The sequence below is a fragment of the Carassius gibelio genome, chromosome B12 (genome assembly GCF_023724105.1).
Source record: "Carassius gibelio isolate Cgi1373 ecotype wild population from Czech Republic chromosome B12, carGib1.2-hapl.c, whole genome shotgun sequence".
Classification (NCBI taxonomy): domain Eukaryota; kingdom Metazoa; phylum Chordata; class Actinopteri; order Cypriniformes; family Cyprinidae; genus Carassius; species Carassius gibelio.
The window spans coordinates 12,881,140-12,906,573 of NC_068407.1; the positions used below are offsets into that span (position 1 = coordinate 12,881,140).

The 25,434-nt window shown below is 36.1% G+C and overlaps 3 protein-coding genes across 6 annotated transcripts; 1 reads left to right on the forward strand and 2 right to left on the reverse strand.

Annotated features, from left to right (window-relative positions):
* Nucleotides 1-425: 425 nt before the first annotated feature.
* On the reverse strand, nucleotides 426-8,632 carry LOC127969157 (syntaxin-4). Its single transcript, XM_052570927.1, has 11 exons — nucleotides 8,296-8,632; nucleotides 7,555-7,662; nucleotides 7,251-7,350; nucleotides 7,058-7,132; nucleotides 6,895-6,965; nucleotides 6,669-6,777; nucleotides 6,368-6,441; nucleotides 3,033-3,170; nucleotides 2,764-2,874; nucleotides 2,593-2,674; nucleotides 426-1,479 (listed from the first exon to the last, which is right to left on the reverse strand). The coding sequence occupies exons 1-10, from the start codon at nucleotides 8,323-8,325 to the stop codon at nucleotides 2,594-2,596; spliced, it is 897 nt and encodes a 298-aa protein (XP_052426887.1). The 5' UTR covers nucleotides 8,326-8,632; the 3' UTR covers nucleotides 426-1,479; nucleotide 2,593.
* A 206-nt stretch (nucleotides 8,633-8,838) lies between these two features.
* Nucleotides 8,839-15,179, reverse strand: LOC127969148 (tubby protein homolog). The gene is made up of 13 exons (XM_052570910.1): nucleotides 14,160-15,179; nucleotides 14,042-14,085; nucleotides 13,802-13,958; nucleotides 13,466-13,705; nucleotides 13,256-13,375; nucleotides 12,992-13,126; nucleotides 12,716-12,900; nucleotides 11,754-11,912; nucleotides 10,486-10,598; nucleotides 10,298-10,412; nucleotides 10,101-10,199; nucleotides 9,416-9,587; nucleotides 8,839-9,298 (listed from the first exon to the last, which is right to left on the reverse strand). Exons 2-13 carry the CDS (start codon nucleotides 14,081-14,083, stop codon nucleotides 9,165-9,167), a joined length of 1,671 nt encoding a protein of 556 aa, XP_052426870.1. The 5' UTR covers nucleotides 14,084-14,085; nucleotides 14,160-15,179; the 3' UTR covers nucleotides 8,839-9,164.
* Nucleotides 15,180-15,231: 52 nt separating this feature from the next.
* Nucleotides 15,232-25,089, forward strand: LOC127969149 (uncharacterized). 4 transcript variants are annotated; one of them, XM_052570913.1, is made up of 7 exons: nucleotides 15,232-15,517; nucleotides 17,496-17,550; nucleotides 17,801-17,887; nucleotides 18,393-18,493; nucleotides 21,088-21,183; nucleotides 21,322-21,552; nucleotides 21,640-25,089. In XM_052570913.1, the coding sequence occupies exons 2-7, from the start codon at nucleotides 17,527-17,529 to the stop codon at nucleotides 22,679-22,681; spliced, it is 1,581 nt and encodes a 526-aa protein (XP_052426873.1). In that variant the 5' UTR covers nucleotides 15,232-15,517; nucleotides 17,496-17,526; the 3' UTR covers nucleotides 22,682-25,089. The 4 variants fall into 4 exon arrangements, with proteins under 4 accessions (XP_052426873.1, XP_052426874.1, XP_052426871.1 ...); XM_052570914.1 differs by having other exon boundaries at nucleotides 15,232-15,413; XM_052570911.1 differs by lacking the exon at nucleotides 15,232-15,517 and adding an exon at nucleotides 17,012-17,397.
* Nucleotides 25,090-25,434: the final 345 nt, after the last annotated feature.

The following is a 25,434-nucleotide window of genomic DNA, read 5'->3' on the forward strand; positions in this document are numbered from 1 at the left end:
AAATAGACGAAAATGCTAGAAAACCAAAGCATTTGTGTAACCTGAACGTTAAAAGTTTAACTGTTAGGGACAAACAAGGGACTAATGAACAAATATCACTTAAAACAACAACAAAAAAGGTAAGAACAAGGTATTAAAAATAATGGATAATAAATGAATGGTGTCATTTTTATAAATTCAAATTATTTTCTCTTGTGGACTGTATGGAAACATTTTAGGTGAAATACCTTATTCAGGACAGAACTTAATAAACAATAACATGCATTTTGTATGATCCCTCTTATTCTGGTAAAATAATTAACATTTTGCAGATTCTGAATTCTGACTTCAACTATGTCCAATCAGTTGGATTCGAACAATAAAATGGGAATTCAGATATCAAAATTATAAAAAAAAATAGGATAAGAAAAAACGTTACAAAACAATCATATAATACGTACTTTATTTAAAAATTACAGTTTTACATCAGAATGAATGAAATGTGTGGCAGTATGTCTACAGGCTGTGAACTGAAACCAAATACTGCAACTGCATTCTTGGTGATCTCGGCATTTATCATGCCACACAGTGGGCACTCCATATGTTACGGTTCAAGAAAAGGCACCAAGGTTGAGGCACTAAAAAACTAGTAATGTACATAATCAGTTCTTAAAAGTGCATGTCTTCACTGGGACAGAGCACAAATGAGTTAAAATAAACATACATATGCGACATGACGTAAGACCAAGAGAAGTAGTATTGCATTATAATGCAAAGCAGAGTATACAATTAGTTGTTATGTGTGTGTGTGTGTGTGTTATATATACACATATTTTATATATATATATATATATATATATATATATATATATATATATATATATATATATATATATATATATATATATATATATATATATATATATATACACACACATATATATATACACACATATACACACACACATACACAGATGACCTTTAATGCTATTTAAGCTAATTTTAAGTTTGAAATGGCATTACAAAAAGATAAATCACAACATAACACAAAATACATCTTATAAACATATTACGGCAAAGGCAAATAGCCCATCACCCAGAGTTCTTGAGCTTGTCTCCGAATGGAAGCGGTATATATTAGGAATCTCATTAGCATTTTTTCTTCATCTACCCTATATCGCCATGCTTTAGTGTTGGTGTTGCAAATTAAGTCCACCATCTTGGAAATACAGTCAGTAAAGCAATCAGTTATTTTAAAACATTTTTACCATGTAACTTTTTAAATGTCCAAGTGGTGCAGCAGACACACTTTCAGGAAATTGTAGGACAAAGAAGCTAAACCAACAGATCCACAATTAAAGGTTTAAACAAATGTAGCTACCAAAACAGTTGGGAAACCAATAATGGTCATGTTTACACATGGCCATGTTGTTTGTTAGAGGGACTTCAGGAAGACAAAACCCAGTGCTTGGGCAAAAAGAAGTCTATTAAAGGAAAACACTGTAAAGAAAATGGATGCATGATTTAAATATCAAATAAATATTAATAAAAATGACAGAACTGTAACAATATTTGGGCATAAATTGATAGTTCACACAAAAATGAAAATTTGCTGTTTGCTCACCCTCAGGTGTAGGTGACTTTTTTTTTCTTTTTTCTTCAGAAGAACAATTAATAAGATTTTAGATTTTTGGCTGAAACTGTGATCCTTGATGATTCATAAAATGCAGTTGCTGCCTGACATTGCAAATTTAAAAAAGGCATATCAAGGAACACAAAATTAATACCCATGGCTCCTGACTATATTTTGAGTTCTTATGAAGCGAAATGATCAGTCTGTGCATGAAACTAAACTTTTTTTTTTTTTTTTTTACAACATTACCTGTAATCCAAAGCCTCAGTTAATCGGTCCTGAGTGATGTCCGGTTTGCAAACAAATCATTCTTTTGAACTGCTTGAACTGAATTGTCTGAAACAGTTTGTGGGAACTACAAGTTACACAATCAAAATTTACTTTTGGACTGACGGTCATTCCGAATTGAAATCAGCCAATATATCGGTTTATATGATTATATGATGTTTTTTGCCAACTCACTCAGCGACCCAGATTAAATCATTTAGCTGATGAAGACAAGTTGCTTATGCATTAAACATGTAAAACATCCACATTTCACATTATTATTGGGTGCTTTAAAAATACAATTGTGTATGTCATATCCTTGTGTGATTACGTAAAATCACTAGTGAACTGAACCATTTAATTGAAACAACCTGTTAAAACAAAAACTATTTTGCAAAATAATTGATTTCTCTGTTGCCGGAGTCTAATGATAATGTTTCTTGTACAGACTGATTGTATCGCTTCATAAGACCGGAATATATCGTCAGGTGTTAATTTGGTGTGCCTTGATAAGATTTTTTTTTATTCTTAAAGATGGGCGTCTACGGAGTTGCATGTTATGAATCACCATGGACCATGGTTTCAGCTAAAAAACTGTTTTACTGAAAAAAAATAAAATCACCTACATTTTAGATAGCCTGAGGGTGAGTAAATCACTTTAAATAGCTTGCATAAAGGTAACATTCAAATTCAGTTCAACTGATGGAACTTACCTCAAGTGCCAAAAGTGACAGCCAGGATAATGGCTAGTATTATAATTAAAATAGCAAGGCATATGGCAATCCATAATTTTTTCTGTGAAGAAGAAATGTGATAATTCAACACTGGCCAATAACGTAATGATATTATGTCAAAAAATAAATAATCATTAATAAGTTACTCACCTTGCGAACTTTTTTTGAAGTTTCTACAGCAGCAGCTGTGTCGGCAACAGCTTTCTCCACATAGTTATGGGAACTCTTAATGTTCTCCTCAATCCGGTCAACCATTTCACCCTGAATTTTTTATTTTATTTAATGTAAAATACATATTTAAATTTAAATATGGACAAACATAACATTAAAATAAACAAAAAAAAAATTCAAAATGATAAATCATGGTTTTTAATTGACAATATATCTGAGGAATGAACTAACCAGTGTGTTCATCTCACCTGTGCTTCCACCTCCATTGCAAGGTACTGAAACATATCATGCAGCTCTTTAATACTTTTCTCTAGCTTGATGATCTCATCATGTCGTGACTCAATCTCGTTCAGAGCCTGTCTCGTAGCTTTAGCATCATTCAAAATCTGCAAGACGAAATTTTTAAATGGGTTCAAAACACTGAACAGGATTTTTAATGGGATCACATCATGTGACATATATAGGACACTATGGTGAAAAGTTTCATGGTGCTTCATTTCAGGCAAAGGGGATGTAAGGGTTCTGAATAGATGAGCTGAAGGGCAAGAATGACCGTAATCAAAAGCCTAAAAGAGAAGTGGAAATCCATAAAGGAGGTACTGAAAATGAGGGGCATTTACTTCTAGCATTGCTTTAAAAGGAAAACGCCACGGAAAAACGGTGGTGTTTTCCTTTAATGATGTTGACAACCCAGATTTCCTTTATCTGGAATAAAAAAGGCAATAACAATAAAAAAAAAAATACTTTGTCCAAAGGTGCCCCCGGCAATCTTAGTTCAAACTGTAGGTCTTTGCCTAATATTTCTAGTTTTTACAGCTTCACAAGAAACTCTGAAACTCTAAATTCCCTATTTATTATATCACTAAATAGCCGGATAGGCTAAACAATTTCATCAAAAACAAGAAATTACATTTTAGCTGGAACAGTTCTCAAAAGGATCTTACCAAAGAAAGCAAGAGAAAACTAGAAATGTTACATTTAAGTAATCAGAAGTCTAACAGAAGACAGGATATCATCACTCTGTTGTAGTCCACTGTAGAGGTTTTTGGGGTCATCTATCCCTTTAATGACATGCATCAACATGTTTAGGACTATTAGTCTACTGTCACTTTAAGACCTGCACATGTGTCTGTATACAGACACGTATTAACTTTTCTCTCAGGACACTCGGGACCGTAGACAGATTTGTCAATTGCCCAATCAGGCCACTGCAGCATCATAACAAGAGTTTGCCATTTGCATGTGTTTTTTTTAAGCCTTGATAATTAAAAAATTCAATTAAAAAAAAAACATTCGGGCGTGAAAGACAACTCCATTCAGTACTTGCAAGCTGTGTTCTATGTATACAGCGCACGCACAGAGCAACGTGAATGGGTAAATACATACAAAAGTAGCCTGTGTCTAAATACCCATCTTGCCAAGTAACTTTGTAGATTTAACAAGGATTTATCTATATTTCGTTTATACAATAGAGTACAGATGTGTTGATCGACTGGACATTTTTTGTCTTCTGATCCATGCTAGCATACCAACTGCACTGCAATCATTTTGCAAAATGCCATTTGTGTGGTAATATTACGTTATTATTATTATTATAATTAGTCTGTAAAGGCCACTAACAGAGGCCAGAGATGTTGAAGACAGACGTAAAGAGGAGAAAATACTGTAGCAGGCAGAACAAGTTCACAGTTCACGATGTGCAAAAAGTTTAAAGAAAATCCAAATACTGAATTTTATATGAATGTGTTCCTGAGGAGAACTTCTTGTTTTCAGAAAAGTTTACATGGTGTTTCCTTTTCATCTTGCCTCCTTATAATGCATTTAAATTAGTGGAGTGCTGTTGTGTTTAACGTTGGTAACCAAGCAAACACTATATTATTGCTGTTAAGTGCCACCTGGTGTTAGAGAGTGAAATTGCATCTCACTCAGCCGGTCTGCTGTTTCGGTTTCGTGCAATGTTTTATGCAGCATAATGTTGCAAAGCGAAAGTCCATTCTGTTTGTTGCTTCATTTTGAAATTATACAGTCTAATATAAATCAAAGATTGCACATTTTTGAGAATTGTAAAACTTAATTGATATCTAAAAAATTGTAATATAAGAATATTTATTGCAATACAAGATAACATTAAAAACAATGATAACAGCAACCATTTTATTTTTTTGAGGCAGGGCCATTGAAAATGTTGGCAGGGCAAGTAAAAATTTGAACCACTGGCCCGACCACGCTATTAGAAAAAATCCTTAATGTTAAGCCCTGGCATTAGGGCTGGGACAACGCGTCGAGGTCATCGATGATGTCGACGCAAAAAATACGTAGACGCAAAATATGCGCATCAATTCGTCGACCTGTTTTTATTTCTCTAAAAAACGTTTGCAAAACGTTTACCTTATGTGCGCTGAATATACGCGATGGCCGGATCAACATTCTGTCCAACGTTATATAACCAATCCAGGGGTTTTTGTGCATAGATCTTTTTTTTTGGGCGGCTGTCAAAGCCTTATTTGATCGGTGAGTGATGTAGAATAGAATGACTGCTGTGCCTGACAGGGCGCATACGAGAGAGAGCCCCGGCTGTGCGCGCACTCACAGTTTTCAAACAACACGAGCGCTTCTTGCTCTCTCTCTCTCCCTTGTGCATATTAATCAAAATCATTAAACACGATAGAAAAAGGGTGGAACGCCAAAGTTTCATGTGGAGCATTCAGAGATTTTTTTTTCTCCACAACAGGCTGCTGGCTCCCATTGTTAGTTTTTTTTTTTTTTTTTTTTGGAAAAGCTGTATTAGCTTAAAGCCCTCAAGTTACTGTATTCTTTCGTTACTGTTACTCCGGTTTCGTTACTGGTTACTGTATTCTTTCAATTTCTCTAAACAAGTATTTTGGGTGACCTTTTTTATTGAATGCTAGACATCAAGTTGTTGTTATTTTCATCTGAAAGAAGAACTTTTTTTCAGTAAGCTAGGCCCTATGTGTTCAGTAAGCTTGTTTCAGTAAGCTATGTGTTTTCAAGGCTTCAAGGTTTTATTGAATGCTATCTCTATACAAGTGCAAAGTAATGCATTCTTAGTCAGTCTTTTATTTTGTAATTTTAAGAGCAATAAACATATATTGCAATGTTAAGGAATTCATGTTTTTTTCATTCAGATATGTAAATCAACATGTATAAATTGTTAGTAGTCTATTAATGGGGAGATAATCGAAATCGAATCGGTCTGGAAAAATTAATCATTAGATTAATCGATGCATCGAAAAAATAATCGCTAGATTAATCGTTTAAAAAATAATAGTTTATCCCAGCCCTACCTGGCATGCAGGAACAGCATGTGATTGAAATGTTTAACCAGCAAAGCTGTAAAGCACAGACAAATAATGTTCTTTTCGGAGTGCAAATAATTGCAGTGCCCCGTAAGTGTATCTCTACTACTGAGATAACATTTGATGTATCACAGACCCCCATTGTGGACCATTTTCTTCAGGTAATTGTAGAAGAAAAAAGCACTGAATATGAATTGGCACAATGCAAGACTTGCACTTGTGCATTCAAATCAATGCATGCACACTACACTATAAAACACACTCACATTTTGTGTGAAAACATCAGTTTGCCCACTCTCAAGCATGGATTCTAGCTCGTCATCTGTCACATTGTTACCAGCTGTAAAGGAAACCACATTCACATTAGTTTTATTTATCTTGTTCAAATAATGCAAAAGAAAGCTATGTTGCACTGTCTAATAATGCAGTAGTCAAGCATGTGTACTGATGCCGAGCATTGTGTATCATACAAATGGAAACTCTAAAATGAGGGAAATAATAATGAGAGACCTGTGTGATAATGCAAGTATTGTCAATAGACTAAAACAAGACAGAAAAAGCACATACTGATTTTGAGTTGTCTTTGTATCCTCTCCACATTTCTGTCTCTGTACTGGGCTTGAATTGTATTACAGTGACCCATCACTTCCAGAAATTCACGGGACAAGACACCATGCTTTTAAAGGGTATTGAGGGGAAAAAAGAGAGGAGCAGATTATTCTGAGCCAAAACAAGAGTGTCCATGTATTATATTTACAAATATTTATAATATACGTATTAAAAAGCAACTGACCTGGGTTCGCCGCATTCTAACGTTTATTGGAATATATTTGTCTTCACCTTCAGCTTTCTTAGGTTCAATGCCTGTGACAAATTAATCGTTTCATTTTTCACATCCAGTAAGGACAGCAGAAAACGTTCAATAACATCCACCTGTGTTTATTTATCAGTCTCACTTTTTAACTTCTTTTGGATCTGGCTGGCCATGACTTTGATGTCTTCTCTGAGGGACTGCAGTTCCTTTTTCATACCTTTATTGGCAGGGAGAATTTTTAAAATATATTTATAGATTTCAACATTTTGTTGGATCATAAAACTTGCATGAAAAAAAAATATCTCAAACACCCAAACCTAAACTGAGCCACTCACTTTCCTCTGGAAGTGCGACTCCTAACACCGTTTTCTGTTTGTTCTCCAATTCAGACACCTTCTTTTTAATCGATTCAAGTCCCTCGTGAATTTCCTGAACCTATGTAGAAAACAAGTATGGTATTATTAAGTTAATTATGTTTGATTCAGAAAACACTGCAATCCTAACCCACACAAATACGTAACAAAAATGTAATCATGGTGAACAACTGATGCCACAAGTACTTGTAAGTTTGGAAGTAGTGACTCATTTCTGGAGCCGTTTACACATCAATCCCACAGTTCCCTAATAATTTATGTAAACCTTTTTAAAGAAAGACTCGTTTTCTTTCTCCTCGTTTGCTGAGCTCCCAGATCCGGGCTTTATCATGAGAGCGGTGGTTTCTTCATCTTCATCTGATGCATCAGCAGTCTAGTGAGAAGAGAAGAAAAAGGTATAAAGTACATTAAGTTATACGTTAGAAATATTTATTTATAAGCAGTTTAATTCACTTACTTGCGTTACAAATTAGAGAAAACGTGTCAGACAAAATTAAGAGTTTTATGGGAAGAAACAGTGCTATAAACATATGTGATATTAAACTTACATAGTTACACAGTTCCAACTGTTACAACAGTTACAGTGCTAAATATAAGTGAAATGAATTCCACTACAACAATCATATATATATATATATATATATATATATATATATATATATATATATATATATATATATATATATATAAAATCACTGAATCACCTGCAAACATCATTGGCAGCTAGTTTGTTTGTAGACTAAATAGAGTTACACCCACCTACGCTGTAAAACTATATCGATGGTGGTGCAGTGTTAGCTTCCGATTTGTTGTATTTGACTGATTTTTATTTTTTTTAGAATCGCTATAAAGAAACATAAATAGACACATAGCAACAGACTGCGAGATTATATGTGAGAGTGTTAATAAATCGCAGCTGCAGCTGTGTGTAAGGTACAGTATCCGCTGGTTAGCCTGTTAGCACGCTAGCCGGTTTCCTGAGTGCACTGCCCTACTTTGTACTCACATTGCCCAACTCTTTCGTTCGGTCCCGCATTCTCGATGTATCTTGTATTCAACTCCGATGAAAAGTTCCTGTCTTAAGAGGCGTAACGTTAGCTCATCTAAGTTATCTGCAAACTCAATTTAGCAAAACTCAAAAGCAAAAAGAGGGAGTTTCCATTCAAAGTCACATTTCACGCCAGCCAACTTCCACAAATAACTTTGAGAGCAGACTGTTGACGGGCGCTGTGAGGCGTCAAAATGACGATAATAAACTAATATGGATGCACTTCAATTATGCATCGAGTTCAAAATGGAGCGATGTAGATGTATATGAATTTGTCGCTTTCTTCTTCTGTTATAGTTTGCGGAGGTATGAAAAACGACCAAGGCTTTTACTGCCCCTCGCTGGAAAGATATATAGAGGCCTACTATGTTTATTATTTTACTTTGGCAAAATACCATATTCCACTCAGATCTCAAGAATCTCATTAAGAAAGCAAACGCGTAAAGAAGGTCTGTAAGTTGGTCAATGTAACTTTAGGAAGAATAACTGTATAATATAGCCTTATATGAATTCAACAGGTTTTTATTTAACAATGTCAATCTCTCTTTGTTCATGTAAACGAAGGAAATGAAAATATCTTGGAGAGCAGGCAATTTAAATTAACAATTAAAGCGTGAATAAATACAAAATAAATTCATACATGTCTAATTGTAGATTCATAATTAGGAAAACAGATAAATTATCTACTGTACATTGCAACCTGTGGATAATATTGTGGATAATAGTTAAATTCTAAAATTCATTAAAAGGACTGCAAGAACATTCAAATATCAAATTAAAGCTAAGTTTCCCTTTTTGAATGAACAGAAAATACAGATGAATGAGGCTCATTCACAAGCCAGTTTGCCATCAAAGGAAGACAGAGTGATGGCAAAAGCCTGCAGAGCACACATGGGAAAGCTGTAGTCCATGGAGAACACATCTTCAGCTACTCGCCCAAACTGCATCACAATGTAGTCCTCTGGAGAGAGATATTCACTGATATTAGATTTAGAATTAGAAGTAGGAATTGTAATATTGTTATATATTATATAATATAGCAATTAAAAATACAAAATGAGTAAAAAGAACCACTCACCATTATCTGGGTGGACAATCTGAAAGTTTTTCACAGATGCCTGAGTAACCCGGCCATGAAAATTTAGCACATATGACTGAGTTTGCTCGTTCCAGCTGGGTGATTTATTTAAAAGAGTGACAAGATTCTCTTTGTTTCCGTTCTCATATCGGGTGAGCAAAGACTCCAGCTCCTGGGACATGCAAGAGATATTACTTTCAGAAATATATATAAAACATGGTGTAATAAGTGAACCAAACACATAATTAGATTTTATCTCAGGGAAGCGTGACAAAAATTTCCAAGACATTAAAAACACTACCATTCAAAGGTTTGGAGTCTACATTTATACAGAAAGAGCGCATTACATTGGTCAAATGTTACATTAAAAGAATACAAAATAATTCACACTTCAAATCAGTGCTGTTCTTTTGATCTTCATATTTATCCATCAGCATATCAGAACAATTTTTTGAAGGATCATGTAACATTGAAGACAAGAGAATTTGCCAGCTTTGACATCACATTTTATTACAATTACACTCTATTTCTGATCAAATAAATGTAGCCTTGGTGAGCAAAAGAGACTTTGGAATTTGGAACCCAAACTTCTGAATGGTAATACATATCCAAAGGAAGAAACATAATATTGCGACTGATTATCAAAAATAAATAAATAAAATGTGATCACCAACATAATACTCACATTTTTGGGTCGAATAACAACTCTCTCATCATTCTCATGCATACCAGGAATAATTACTGTCATTTTTCTAGGTCCTTTGAAACCCAAAACATTTTTCTCCTGTGTGACAGTAAAGAACAAATTAACGTTTATATATATACACACACACATAAACCATAGACATCTAAAGAAAAAACAGCACAAAGTTGGCATCTTACATAACATATTGCTGCTAGCTCTTGTCTCAGCGTATCTGTTTCTTTAATGAATGGTTTCCTTTCTGGATTCACGCCATTATCATACACAGTGAATTTAGTCCCCAAGACATTTGATCTGAGGAGACACATTTTTAGCATGGGCAGAATTGCAAACAATATTTGTAATAGGGCACTGTAATGGTACTGACCTTAGTTTGCCAATGTAGCTCTCAGTATCTCTGGATAAATCGGTAGGATCGATTGATATCAAATAATTCGAGGTTTTGCACTTCTTTCTTTTTCTGCCAGCCATCAGAAAGACCTGCCCATTCGAAACATTGGACAAGAGAACAATGATATGTTAAGCAATGAAAATGACATTAGCAGCTTTTCCACTGTCGGGCCAGTGCGAGCCAGGGCTTAAAATGGGCCATGCAGGGCTAATAGCCTCGGGCCAGTAGCACCGAGGCCGAAATAGCACAGGGTTTCCACAGGCGAGTCTGAAGCTCCACTGCACTTCACTAAAACACGCCCTTTACATGCCTCTCAGGAACAACATCATACAACCCCATCATTTCACCAACAAAGAGAAGTTGTCAGAATAAGAAATAAGTCACAGGATCTAGCGCGATCACAGAACAAACATTATAAAAGCTGCCGTTTGTTTGCAGGCTTTGTTAAATATTTAAATCCAAAAGCATCGATGTTTTACTATAATAAGGTGATGCATCATAATGAACTAATTTATCAGGATTGAAAATTAGTCACACAGAAATAAAGCGTTATGAACATTATGTATCTGTCATTCAGTCGAGTCTGTTTCTGTTTATTTGAAGTCACAATAGCCTATATACATCACATTTAGAAATAATGATAATTTCCATATTTTTATAAAAGCTGCCAAACAAAAACTAAACAAGACGAGACTTATGACAGATAAAATATGTTACTGAATAAATACACGATTGTGATGGAGAATAAGACGCTGACGTCTGATTTCTTCAAGTGGTCATATTTACCATGTTTACTATGGTAATGTTAATGCCTAGTGTGCATAGTCTTTTGCATCGCTTATAAATATTTCTGCCTTGTATGCTGATTATAATCCATCAGATCAAGTTATTTCAAAACTCGCCGCTGACTAAAGTGAGATTTGAGCTCAACTTATTTTCAAAAGTCTTTAATGCTGGTGTTGAAGTTTTCAGCTTTCTGAAACGATTTGCAGCGCTGAGCTCTCCAGACAAGAAATCTTTGTTCATGACCACTCCTCCAGCCCCAGCTGGCCCGCTTTGGCCCAAGGTTTTCGTTGGGCCAAAAAACCCGGGCCATTGGCCCCGAGGAAGCACCAACGAGGCACGATCAAGCCCCAGAGGTAACAGTGGAAACGAGACTGGCCCTGGCACGCGCTAGCACACCCGCTTTTGGCTCGACAGTGGAAACGTGGCTAGTATTTTTCTTTATTCACATTTCTGCTAACCCTTTTCCCATCCTCCTTTTCCATATGGAGGTAATATGTGGGAAAGATGCCTTTCTCCACTCCCCTCCTGTCTCTGGTGATCCTGCACTGAATGGTCACATCTCTTGGAGCAGGACGCATGGCAAACTGTTCCAGATCCTCCAAAGACATCGGAGAGGACTGCACAAGAAAGAAAAAAGATCAGGGTTATTGTATTAACTTCAACTAAACCTTAAACCATAAATATATATATATATATATATATATATATATATATATATATATATATATATATATATAAATATATATATATAATTTTCTTTGCTTGAAATAATAAAGTGAAATACAAAATAATAATAATAAACTTTTAGTTTAAGTTGAAGTACTAAAACAACTCAGTCTAAATAAAGAACTTAAAAAAAAATAACTATAAATACATGTTTAAAGGTGCTGTATGTAGGATTCACACCGAGTGGCTAAATTAGGTTTTGTGGTCCAGATGTAAAATATTGGAGAGGGTTTTTTTCACCCGGTCCCTCCTCCTCAGACTTGACACACGGAGGTTGCCAGATCGACGACACAAACAGGAACGAGCGCACTTGATGATGAATGAAATTAAATACACTGAGGTTTCCGCCAACTGGCAACCCAGGGTGCCGAAATACAATTGGGTAAACCGACAGTGAGCGGGTTTCACAAACCAAAACAAAGATTGACATTCCGGCCAGGAACGCACATTTTCAAAGGAGAATAACTGACTGTAGCGTTGTTTTTCATGTTTCTTAAATATCTTAAAACATGTTATTCTATTTTTATGCTTTAGTAGAGTCAAAAACTTACATACAGCACCTTTATCTCATAAAAAGGGCAAAACAAAATGACTTTTTAGCTTTCAAATTTAAATGGAAAATTAATATTTATAAATAATATGCACACACACAGTGTATATAACACTAAACAAATTAATATAGACTACATCTTACTCTTCCCATGTCCAAAGAATCACTATCAGAGACGGGCTCCTTATAGTTGGAGTTTAAAGAAGCAATACTGTCATCAGTTTTTGCTCCTTTTTTAGACTTCTTTGGTGGTTTTTTGGCTTCCCTCTTTTTGTCCTCCTCCTCTTCGTCCTCTTTTTCTTCTTCACTATCACTGAGATGACATCTCACTACAACGACAGAAAACTAATATTACCAATCAGGCCAGATCAAACGAAACCATCATGAAACAAAAAGGTTAAGACATGTATGATTTTATACTCGGTTTGGGATGTTGTTTTTTCTTTGGTGTTGGAGGAACGCAGTCTTTTGTTTCGTCCTCGCTCTCTGATTCAGGTTCTTTCTCTTCATTAATGTTGATTTCCACAACTGAATCAGTCTGAATGGTCTGAATCGCTGGAAAATACCCAGAGTTGGAATGTTAACAATGCCAATGTCAGCTTATTTCCTATTTATGGATGAGGCACTGGGCCGTGTGACAGGAAACGGCCTCTAACAATGGAAACACATCTCCGGTACACTTACAAGCATGTTCCTCTGTCTTCACTTTCTCCTTGGATTCATTTGTCTTATCCTTCTTCTTCACTGTTTTTTTCTCTTTCCCCTCATTTTCCTCCACTTCTAATGCAGGTTTGGCCTCAAGTACTAGAATGTGCAATTCAACTAAATGTAAAGGCATGTCACGCGAAAGGCAGATACAAAGGTTATAATTGAACATAGAAATAAAAAACTCACATTTTGTTTGCCCTTTTTTAACACCCTTCTTCTTAGTTTTCTTTCCATCTGCCTGTCCGTCTGTGTCTAAAGTGCATTTAGCGCTGTGCCGTGGGCTGATCTCTAGATCGATTTTCTTAGGGATGACCGGAACAGACTGAGCAACCTCTTCAGAAGCCTCTTCTGTCCTGGATGAAATGGTCATCTCTCCTAAACAAATCTCTTCCACCGTGTTTTCGTAAATCTGCTCGGGCTGTGTGTCTGACAATAAAAAGGCAGGGTGTTATTTTCTGTAAAACGGATGACTAATAAAAAACATTACATGTTAACAATACAACACAGTAAGTGATTACAAACCACTGAGGGAAACGTTGCTCTGAGATTGGCTTATCAATAAAGCAGTATCATCTGACTCAGCTTTCTGTTTGCGTGTCTTGGGACGAATGTCTCGATTCGCAGTGATCATCCGGGCATCTGTCCTTCTTCTTTGTTGTTTCTTGATTAATAGCGAACGCTGTAAGAATTGACATGATATGAACTGCTGCAACAGATATATATATAGTCTAATCCAAAGACATTCATTTCTGAGATACTTACCTGATTGTCCAGCTTCTGTTGTCGGACACCTGCGTCCTCCATTTCTTGTGTTGGAAAAGAAGAAATAGGCTATCAACATTTTGACAAAGATTCCATGTTTTTATTTTCATAAACTCACCAGTCAGAATGCCGGCTCAAATCAGCTATCAGCTATCGAAGCGATGTCTCATTGTCTCCGTCTGTCTCTGCAGCTCCATATGACATCCCCACCTGCATGCGACAGAAGCTAAAGAAGATTACAGCGGATAAAGTTCTTACACTCCACTGAGACGTCATGTAGAACAGATCCTTCATCCTTACTGAAAACCGCACCAGTGTCACAATATTAAGTGTAATACCAAAAACGAATATATATATTTCTGCAAATTCCTGTCAAATTAAGCATTTAATGCAAGACTAACCACTGTTTATTAAGGCACTTGTCGATTTTGAGATTTTGCTTCCTTAACTTGTCTATTTTTTTTTGACTTGTGGGAAGAAAACATCCTAAATACACTATTGTGTCTGTAAATTTCAATTACAATACATAGGCTATTTTTAAAAGATGTTTAAAAGATGTTTCCTTTAAATTAGTTTTTTTTTTCATGCACTGACTTGTGCAGCACTTTACAGTTTTATTCTTATTTATATTCTTAAAATTTGTTAACGTATCACTTGCCTTACTTATGTAACGTTTCACACTTAAAAATGTGTTTTATTTATTTAATTGTTTAAATTAATGGAGTAATATAAAGACTTATCCAAAGTTCCCCCTTAAAGAAACTTTTAACTCTAACGCAGTAATAAAACAAGGATTTTGAACCTTTATGAGCTTTTCAGGCCAGTTGCAAAATAGTCTTACAAGTTAGTGATCTTTTTTTTTTTTTTTTTTTTTTTTTTGACTGGTTATAGCTTTACGTCAGTTACATAGAAAGTCCAAAGAATATGATCGATTAGCCCTTGGCTAACTGCTAGTTGACCAGTCTAGGGTCATCACAGAGGTTAAATTTATGCAACTTCCTCCAGATTTCAGGAAATATATTTTAATAAATGTTAATACAAAACAACTAACGTTCGTTGAAACGGAAAATTATGTTATCTATTAGTTCTGTGTCTCAAAACCTAGTGCCCCCATTGCTAGTTTTAGCATCATAAGCATAACTCATAAGCAGACTAACCACCCGTGCCCTAGATGGCAGTATCTCCCCTCAGCTTGTTTATATATTCACAGCTGAAGAAAAACGAAACTGATCACGTTACTCAACTCGCATAATCTCAACGATGTTTTGACGTGTTTTTTTTAATACTTCTAATCTGTTTTATCTGTTTGTGTAATACAGTTTAAGTGACATTTAAGAAAAATCACAATTTATTACGGACGGATGGGATGAAGGTACGAATTCTACTTTATTTTTGACATTCGTAGCTATGAGCACATTAACTTGCGCTAACGTTAACGTTACCTGAAGTTCAACCTGGAAATAAAGCACTATTACAGTAAGTATCATACCAATGTATGTATCTTTTAGTTATTTTCTTGAGCTAAAAAGTGTGTGACAGAGAGCAGACAAGTTAACGAATTAAAGGCCACTAACTATACACTAATGCCAGAGTATTCCTCTTAACAGGATTGCTAAGTATGTCAGGTTTCAATTCATTTCCTCTGTAATCACGGGTAAATGACATTATTAACCACAGAACTAACAAATAATCATGATTAATCTATACGGGAAGGCTGCAGACAGGACCTGGTTTGTAGCAGACAGATCTACGGCCCCTGAGGAGGATATACAGCGAAATGATTAAACCGACGCTCGAAACTTCATTAATAACCGTCCCGTCCATAGACATTGACTAATTGAGACTTTTGTTGTTTTTGCATGTGAATTTAAATATAAACATTACATTAAGATATCAGATGATCTGCACTAACGAATTCAAATATCTATATGTATTCACTTTTGGTCTACATACATAGCCTACAGGAGACAACTGAATTTGTGTTTTTGAAAAAATAATAATACACAAATTTGGATCAAATGGACAATGTAATGATACGTAATCTACTGTAGCCTTATTAGATTCACTGTAGGTTTTCATATGTACAGGTGATGGAATGATATATATGTTGTTGTGAATTTATATATAAAGTCACATTCAGATATTTAGCCCATCAGACAAACAGTGTAATCATTTGGACCATCAGTTAAATACTGAATATTTATTTATGCTTTAATATACACTACTGGTTGTCATACAGCTACAGAATAGTGTCCTACAAAGCATTTGATAAAGACATACAATTCACCCTTTTCTAAAATTCAAAGGGCCATTTAACCATCTGAGAAGAAAAAGACAAACTTTTTTGTGTACAAAAATTTATTAAAAACATGAACTAGGATGAATGTCTTTTATTTGTTGTTCAGTCCGCCGGTCAAAATGCTCCCACTCACTGGTTAAAAAAAAAAAAAAAAGGTTGGATAGTTTGACATGTTTTCCTTTATAGTATCCTTACAGTAACTTATGTAAATGACAGGTCCTCAGAGAAATTTCTCCTCAGCCTTTAGGATGCACCGATTCTACACAAAAGCCAGGGCACAGATAATGGACAACCAGAGAAAGAATTGAGATTGATCACACACCCCAAGTTGCCAAGTACCATTTCACATATTTAGCTTTATACAACAAAATGAAAAGTGTCTCTTCTACAATAACCAGAAAGGGAAAAAAAAAACATTATTTTTAGAGCAATGGTTTCACCTTATGGATAAACTATTTGACATTAAAAACAATGTGAATCTGATATTCCTTTGGCCACTGCCTTGCATTTCAACAGAAAGAAAACATTTGAATTTGCTGACCCCCCAACACGACAACTCTGGTCACTGACAATAAATAGGCAGGTTCATAATTAAAATGTTTTAATTTCATTTAAACTGTATGAACATAGGATATCAAGAATAGAAATGTGAGTATTGCCATGTGGGAGTTTTACTGAGGTGATTATGTAAGCAATGACGAGGCATGATCATTCGTGTGGCTTCTGTTCTGATGGCTCATATACAGCCTCCCCCTGCTGGACGCATCAGGAACAGCAGGGGGGTAAAACTGCTCCAGGTCTGCAGTCTCCCCCTCCTCTGATTAATGGACGTTTAGGGGAGGAGGAGGAGGGGCAGGTTATTCCTCACAGGGGTTTAAAGAGCAAGTCTGGAGATATTTGTCCCCTAGACACTTAAATCAATAATTAGTGATGTTTTGGAGAGGAGACCGTACGAGGTCTGAGGAATCTGTTGATTTCTCCCTTTATGGATTTGTGAAAACATTTGCTTTCCTTAAGTTATGGCAAAACTAAACAAAGACAGAAAAGACAAAATCATGTAAGTAAAAAAAAAAAAAACATGTATCAGAACATGCATGATAAGGGATGTTTAGATCGTGGTTGATGACTCATGCTGCAGTGACTGTTTTTCCACAGATGCCCATTGTGTCGTGTTACCTCTGGTAGGATGATCAGAAGTCAAGAGCAAGATGTAAGTTCTCTTTCTTATTCTTTCCAGTTTGTCTGTGTGATATGCAATGGCAGATCTAAATATTGCACGTAAGCAATGAGTTATTATGGGTTTAAGTCATTCAGATATTGAGACAGCAGATTACAAAACAGCTGATTTGACACTAAAGGTTTTGCTGTTGACAACAAGGGACCGCATGATTGTCCTTTGGAAGGTATAAAATATCATAAACGTTTTGGTCTTGAAAATGTTTCTTTAACTTTTTTAAAAGGAGTTCATTGCTGTGAGAGTTCAGGATCCTCGCGTGCAAAACGAAGGGTCGTGGAACTCATATGTGGACTTCAAAATTTTCCTTCATGTGAGTATTTTTTTTAGTATTATCAGATTATAGTCTAATAATGTGACCCTTTCCAACTACCAAAGTTTTTTAAATACTTGTTTAGACATGAAAACTCATTAAAATGTTAAGATTAATTTATAATGAATAAGTTATAATTTATATAATTCTACAGTTTTGGCGTTGATTAATGCTACAATGAGGTTTTTTTAGTTCATTGCATTTCAGTGACCATAATTTATGATATTTATAATGATATTTAGAGGGCAGAACTGGCTGTGTCTGATATATTGTACATTAAGCATTTTAGTGCACAGCAAATAAAATGCACACAAAACTGCTTCTACTGAAACTGGTATTTTGAAGATAAATGAACCTTCTGTAGATAAGCACACACCATCTTGATAGCCAAATACTGGCCGATATATCAGTCTTTCACTATATGCATGTTTATACTTCTGTTGATCAACACTTGTTTTTAAATGCCCTTGTGTTATCTTATCTGGCTACTTGGTTTTTTCACCAGACAAACAGCAAAGCATTCACTGCCAAAACATCCTGTGTGAGGCGGCGATTCAGCGAGTTTGTGTGGTTGAAGAAAAAACTGCAAAAGTATGCTGGTCTAGTGTAAGTTCCTTTGCACAAACACATGACTGTATAGCTGCATACATGTCTCAGCCAGTCAAAATTGTGTTTGTGTGTGTGTATGTATATATATATATATATATATATATATATATATATATATATATATATATATATATATATATATATATATATATATATATATATATATATATATATATTCTGTTTACATTTTATTCATAGGCGGAGCATGTGTAAGGCTGGGGAAGGCTTAAAAAAATGCCCCTGCACAAACAAATATAATCTATTACGTCTGTTGCTAGCAAAGGGAATGTGAATAGACATTAGACAGTGTCGAATGCGGCATTAAATTAAGATCTTTTCATGTTGCGCCATATTTTATTTTAGGCGTTTTACAGTGTTGCACATTTTAACCAATCACACACAATTCTGTTGAGTTTGGGAATGCAATGGCAAAGCAGAAACGTTCAGATGAGTCCCCGCTGAAACTCATCAGTTTTGTTGCGCACGTGTGCGTTCACTGACTGAATTCCGGACTATTGCGATTTCCCTCATCATAAACAACAAAGAGCAGATGTATGTACAAAGTAAGAGATTAATTTCACCCTTTATACAGCTTTAGTGATTATAACGATAGTTTAGTTTATTTGAGAAAATCTGCTGAAACAATAACTATAAGAATAATTTAAATCTTGAATCTTGAGAGGGCTTAAACTCACAATAGATCAATGTTAGTGATAATGTTATTCTCTAAATATAATTTATTCGCTGTTTGAATAATCGTGGAAAGGAAAAATTATATAATTACATTTCTGGCGTTACTATTAAATTGCAATCTCGTTAAATACGAATTATGTCCCATTAAAAAAAGTATTTACCCTACATGACACCCATGTCTGGTTCTTGCCAAAAAAGACGTGTTTATGATGTTTAATACTGAGAACTACTGCTCCAGAAGAATTTAATTAAGCTCAAGCTTTTTTTTTCATGTGGTAGGAAAAAAAGTTTGCACACTATATCCTAAGCCACTTTGAAACTCTCCTGTTATTATTTTTTATTTTTATATAGGCTACGTTATGAACATAACATTTCAAACATACTAAAATACTTTAGCCACGGAGCGAAGGCGGAGCGGTGTTTCTGGTATCACTGAGCGCGGAGTGGAGCGGGAGCAGGAAATTGTGAACCCGGAGCGGAGTGATTATTAAATGCTCTGAGCGCGAAGGGGAAATTGTTGCCACTCCACTCACATACTTGGCCAGGGAGGGACCAGCAATCAGTCTGTAGTGACACAGAAATCTTCATTATTTCAATATAAAAATGTTTGATTATAATGTAGGCTACTAGACTGTTTTAGTGCCTAAAACACAACTAAATACAATGAATTTCTACTTAACTGTAATTGACATATTTGTAAATTAGATCAAGTAATACTTTGTGAATGACAATTTTTGTATTATTCCTCACCTCCAGGTATTTTAATAAAGGGGCTCACTATAGCATTATTGTTTATTCAGCTTCTAGAAACTCCAAAATGCTTGCTCTCCAACATTGCATACTCCTGGATGAGGCATGCATAGTGATAAAAATTTGAAAAAGGCCAAAATAAATCGTCATGAATGCCAGAATATAAAAGGAGTTATTTTATTTTAACAATATCTCATCAGACCGCAGTTCACAGTTGTTCTACTGAAGCTCATTTGGCTGCTTTATCTTTTCCACGCTCGTTTGACTCGCGCATGATGCTGAGGTGAAGTGCGCATCTGAAAAGTATCTCGTTTGATGTGGTCATAGACTAAAGAGATACGGCGGTTCTGCGTCTAAATACCGTATTTTCCGGACTATAAGTCTGACTTTTTTTCATAGTTTGGCTGGTCCTGCGACTTATAGTCAGGTGCGACTTATCAAAATTAATTTGACATGAACCTAGTGCCCTCTCGTGGCTGGAGACGGTAATGTTTCCTCTCGGTTCTTGGTTCTAAATAAATGCGACTTATAGTCCAGTGTGACCTCATGACATTTTTGGACTGATGCGACTTATATTCCGAAAAATACGGTAAATGCATTTCTTGTCAAGAAAAAAAATGGACAAAAACTGCAGTTTTGAGTGGGGGGGGACCAAAAGAGTGGCCACGCTTTCGTTAGTGGTGGCCACCCTGTTAATACATTTGCCTGCTTTTAGCCTTACCCTATGGTTGGTTCACCCTCCGCCTATGATTTTGGTAAATGGTAAATGGATTGCATTTATATAGCGCTTTCAACAGACCACATGGCCATCCAAAGCGCTTTACAAGTTGCCTCACATTCACCCATTCACTCACTCATTCAAACACCGACGGCGGTGTCAGCCATGCAAGGCGCCATCCAGCTCGTCGGGAGCAGCTGGGGTTAGGTGTCTTGCTCAAGGACACCTCGACACTTGGTCAGGTGGAGCCGGGGATCGAACCACCAACCTTTCGGTTTGTAGACAACCTACATGAACCACTGAGCCACTGCCGCCCATTTTATTTAAATTTACTACAAGCAATATTAACAATTTGCTATGTAGTAGGAAGTTTATCTGCATTGTGTTTTCCTTTTTTTAAATCCATAATGCATCACTGTATTTCCCACAGACCTGTTCCTGATCTGCCGAAAAAGACTTTCTTCTCGTTTATTAATGATGAATTAATTGAAAGGAGGAGAAAAGGTCTTCAGAGCTTCTTGGATAAGTCAGTTCCAGCTCTTTCTTTAAAATCTTATAGTACTTGCTTCTTACAAACATTTAAAAAATGGCATAGTTAAAAATAGCACGTAAAATAGTACAGAAACGTTAATTTTAACTCGCAGTATTTTGTCTTTCTATACAGAGTGCTGCACATGACGGTATGCCTGTCAGATAGCCAGCTCCATCTTTTCCTGCAGACTCAGCTTCCTGTCAAGCACATTGAGGATTGTGTGCAGGGTCACACCCCTTACACTGTTACTGAAGCCATTCTGACTTATGCTTCCTCTAACCGTGGCTGGGTGCAGGAGGAAGGGGATGTGGACGAGACCCAAAAATTATGGCCCACCACTCTTCCATATGAATCTGTAGAGAGGTATATATAAAAAACTAAAATAAAAAACAGTTGCAAATACATAAAGCTCTTTCTGATATAATATTAAGATTAAACATCTCTTTACAGCCCTGCTCCTCACCTTCCTTCATTACAAAGTCCAGGAGCCACTTCCAGTGGGCCTCTAAATGAACTTACAGATGTTTCAGACTTTGAGTGGAGACTGAGTGATGCAGAACAGTCTTCACTTGACCTGAAGCACGGAATCGGCCATGAGCAGCTGCCTCAAGAGGGAGAGAGTTACATTAAACTAGTAGTTGAAGTCCACCCAAACCTTGTTGTTTCTGTAGAAACTGAGGAAGAGGACGGAAACATTTACTCAAAAGAAACGCAAAGGCTTGATGAAGATGCCAAGGATCTACAAAGTTATGATTGTGAATATCTAGCTCCACAAATTGCCGGACTCATTGAAGATGAGCTTCAGCAAGGAGATGCCCACAATGAAGAAGATCTTGATCAAGAAACGTCTGTTGCCGAAGACGCAGTTGAAGTCACCTCAGTAGACGAAGTCATCGAGAAAAAGATTGATGATATCAATGAAGCGAAGAAGGGAAGTCAAGATGTTGGACTTGAACTGGATAGCACTGTGAGACGAACCCCTGACAAGGTCCTTCATGAAGAAGATTCAGGAGAAAGGATCCATAAAAATGAAGTTACTATTGATCTCAGTGCTGATGTTGAGAAGGTACTTGAAACCGCAGAAGATGTTGCGCTCCATTATGCTTGCGAGGAGAGCACATCAAATACTGATGATCAAGATAAAGCTGAGATAACAGAGGAGCATGTGGTCCAAGAGAATGGAGTCAGTGACGACAATGCTGTTGCTCAGGAAGTGGCCATAAATGAGAATGAGGTGCATGTTGGCGAAGTGAACAAGCTCAATGCAAAATGTCTTCAACCTGGCAGTGCCCTTTTGATACTTGAGGGATCTAAGGAAGCGGTGAGCATGCAAACGCCCCCCGTGACTGTCAGTAACCTCAATGCCAATACTGCTGATGTCAACACACTTGTTTTACAAGCCATAGAGATGGATTCAAAGCAATGTCACGAGATGGACATTCCTCCTATCATCACTACACACCAAACAGAGACTAATTCCCATGGGAATTAGTACAGTCATAGATTGGACAGGGTTACATAGATGGACTCCCTTCAGCTCATTCCCAGTCAACATCCAAGATGTCTTTCTACTGTGTGAATGAGTGCATGTAACTGTTCTCAGCATTGATCCACTGTTAACTTTTTCAGTTACAGACTAGATACACTGAGTGATTAGACCGAGCTGTAGTTTTTCCCCTACAAACAATGTGAACAAACACAAGATAATGCACTGACTAATGTGCCATTCAGGATTGTGAGCAAATTGCACATGCATCGAACCGTTATAAATCCATTGTAGCAGGCGAGAAAAAGCAGTGTACATCACTGTGGCACCTTGATTCTAATATTCACCATCCTTAATCAAAATATTTCTGTATTTGTATGATTTTAGCAACAGGAATTACCCCATGACATGTTGCCGATCTGTTTTAGCAAAACCAGATTTTATCTGGCACTTCCTTTTTCTCCCGACTGTAGAACCATGTTGCTCTCACATGTTTGCTCTACTGGAACTTTGGGTAATTTAAAGGGTTAGTTCACCCAGAAACGAAAATTAGGCTGCATTTTACTCATCCCCGAGGCATCCTAGGTGTATATGGATTTTTTTTTCTGTTGAATCCAGTTGGAGTTATATAAAAAAATTGTCTTTGATCTTTCAAGCTCTATTGTTGCAGTCAGCTGGTATTACATGCGTCAGTCCAAAAGAAGTGAAATAAAAAGTGCCCTTCCTTTAAAATAAGTGTCTCACACCGCTCCGGGGGTGAACAAGGGCCCCCTGTAGTGAATCGATGTGTTTTTGTGAGAAAAATATCCATATTCAAAACATAAACATCACTTTAATGTAGCCTGCGCCAACAGTTGTACACAGAGGCAGTTCCAATGGCATGATGTATGAGGTCAGTGTTGCGCATACACCGGTGAGTCTCGTGAAAACCAACGTTTGTTTACTGGATCAAAAGAAGCAAAGTTTTCTTACTATAGTAAAGGAAGCCCAGTCTCCTCTTGGCTTATATCGAAATCCTCCCACATTCTTCTTTAGTAATCCTTGTTTAGTACTTCTAATTAGTAACCGTTGTTTTGTTTTTGATCTTTCCGCTGTTTCCGCATGCATCACTTCTGAGCGGCGCATGCGCAAAGGTGACCTCATACGTCATCTGTGCTGAATAACTTCCATTTACATCAGTGAGTGCAAGCTAGATTGGATATGGATATTTTGCTTACAAAAACGCATCGATTCGCAACAGGAGGCCTTTGTTAAACCCCCCGGAGCTGTCGAGACACTTTTTAAATCGAAGAGTGCTTATTATTTAACGTCTATTTGACTGAAGCAATGCAACACCTGCTGACTGCAATTATAGAGCTTGATAGATCAAAGATAGATCAAAGTTTTTAATATAACTCCGACTGGATTCGTTTGAAAGAAGAAAGTCATATACACCTAGGATGCCTCGGGGGTGAGTAAAACGCAGCCTAATTTTCATTTTTTTAAGGGTAACTAACCCTTTAAGGGATGGTTCATCCTAAATTGAAAATTCTGTCATCTTATACTCACCATTGTGTTCTTCCAAACCTGAATGACTTTCTTCTGTGGACCACAGGATGATATATGGAAAAATGTGGTAGTGTTTTTCTATCCAGTGTTGTTTTCACTGTGCAATTGAAACATTCTTCTAAGTATCTTCCTTTTGTGTTTTAATAAATTTATAAAAAAATTACAAGGATGAGTAAGTGATGACAGAATTTTCATTTAGGGGGTGAACAATCCTTTCAATATAATAATATATAATGTTTAGTGTTAGTGTGGCTGTAACGAATATTCAACGAATAATGAATATTAATATTTCAGGGTCTTTGGTATCTAATTTCTTTGTTGCTTCATTTATGGTCAGAACACTAATTTCCATACAGAAATTTTATAAGCTATGGAAAATAACATAAATGCACAGGAAATGACAGCGCACATTGTTTGGAATGATAATATATTTTATTTTCCCCATCCTTGTAATACTAATATGGAAACAGAAACATACTCAAAAGGGAATTTCTTTTTGATTGACAGAAAAGGGTACTACTTTATTTTCTTAGATAAGTTGATCTTTTATTACGCACAGATACAAATATGAATGCATAGTAGCATTGCAAATTCAAAGCATCCTACATTATTTTTTAATTTGTTTTAAAAGGATTTAAGTTAACGTTACATTTTTACCAGTAAGTTGTGAAGGGTATACGAATGTCTCATTCGGCTCCAGTCGTAATGTGACGTTTTCATTTTCATTTATATGCGCCACATCTGTCGGTAGACTTCATTGTAGGTACATGAGTGCCAGAGCACGTGTTTATTACTGTATGCATGTTTGGATTCACCAATGTGCTTACTAACAGCAAACCAATAAAGAACAAGAGGTTGAAATCAAACTCAGTGTCCACTGATTCACCTAAGAGAACATGTTGGAAACCATGAGTGCAGTCACTATACCGACCAATACCAGTATATTAACTTGACAAATACCTTTCAAAATGCCACTGGACAGTTCAAACAGCCAATGAAAGTTGGACTTGTTCTAAATCTGCATTTTAAAATGAGTTATTAATGTAATATGTTCAAATGTGTGTTAAAACATGAATTGGACATATATTTTAGATTCATGTCCAGTTGTCAGAAATGCTGGTAATATAATTAATGTTTTTTTTTCAGACACAGTTATGACAACAATATCACCACAAGATGGAGACATGGTTTAAAACTAGGGAAAGTGAAAG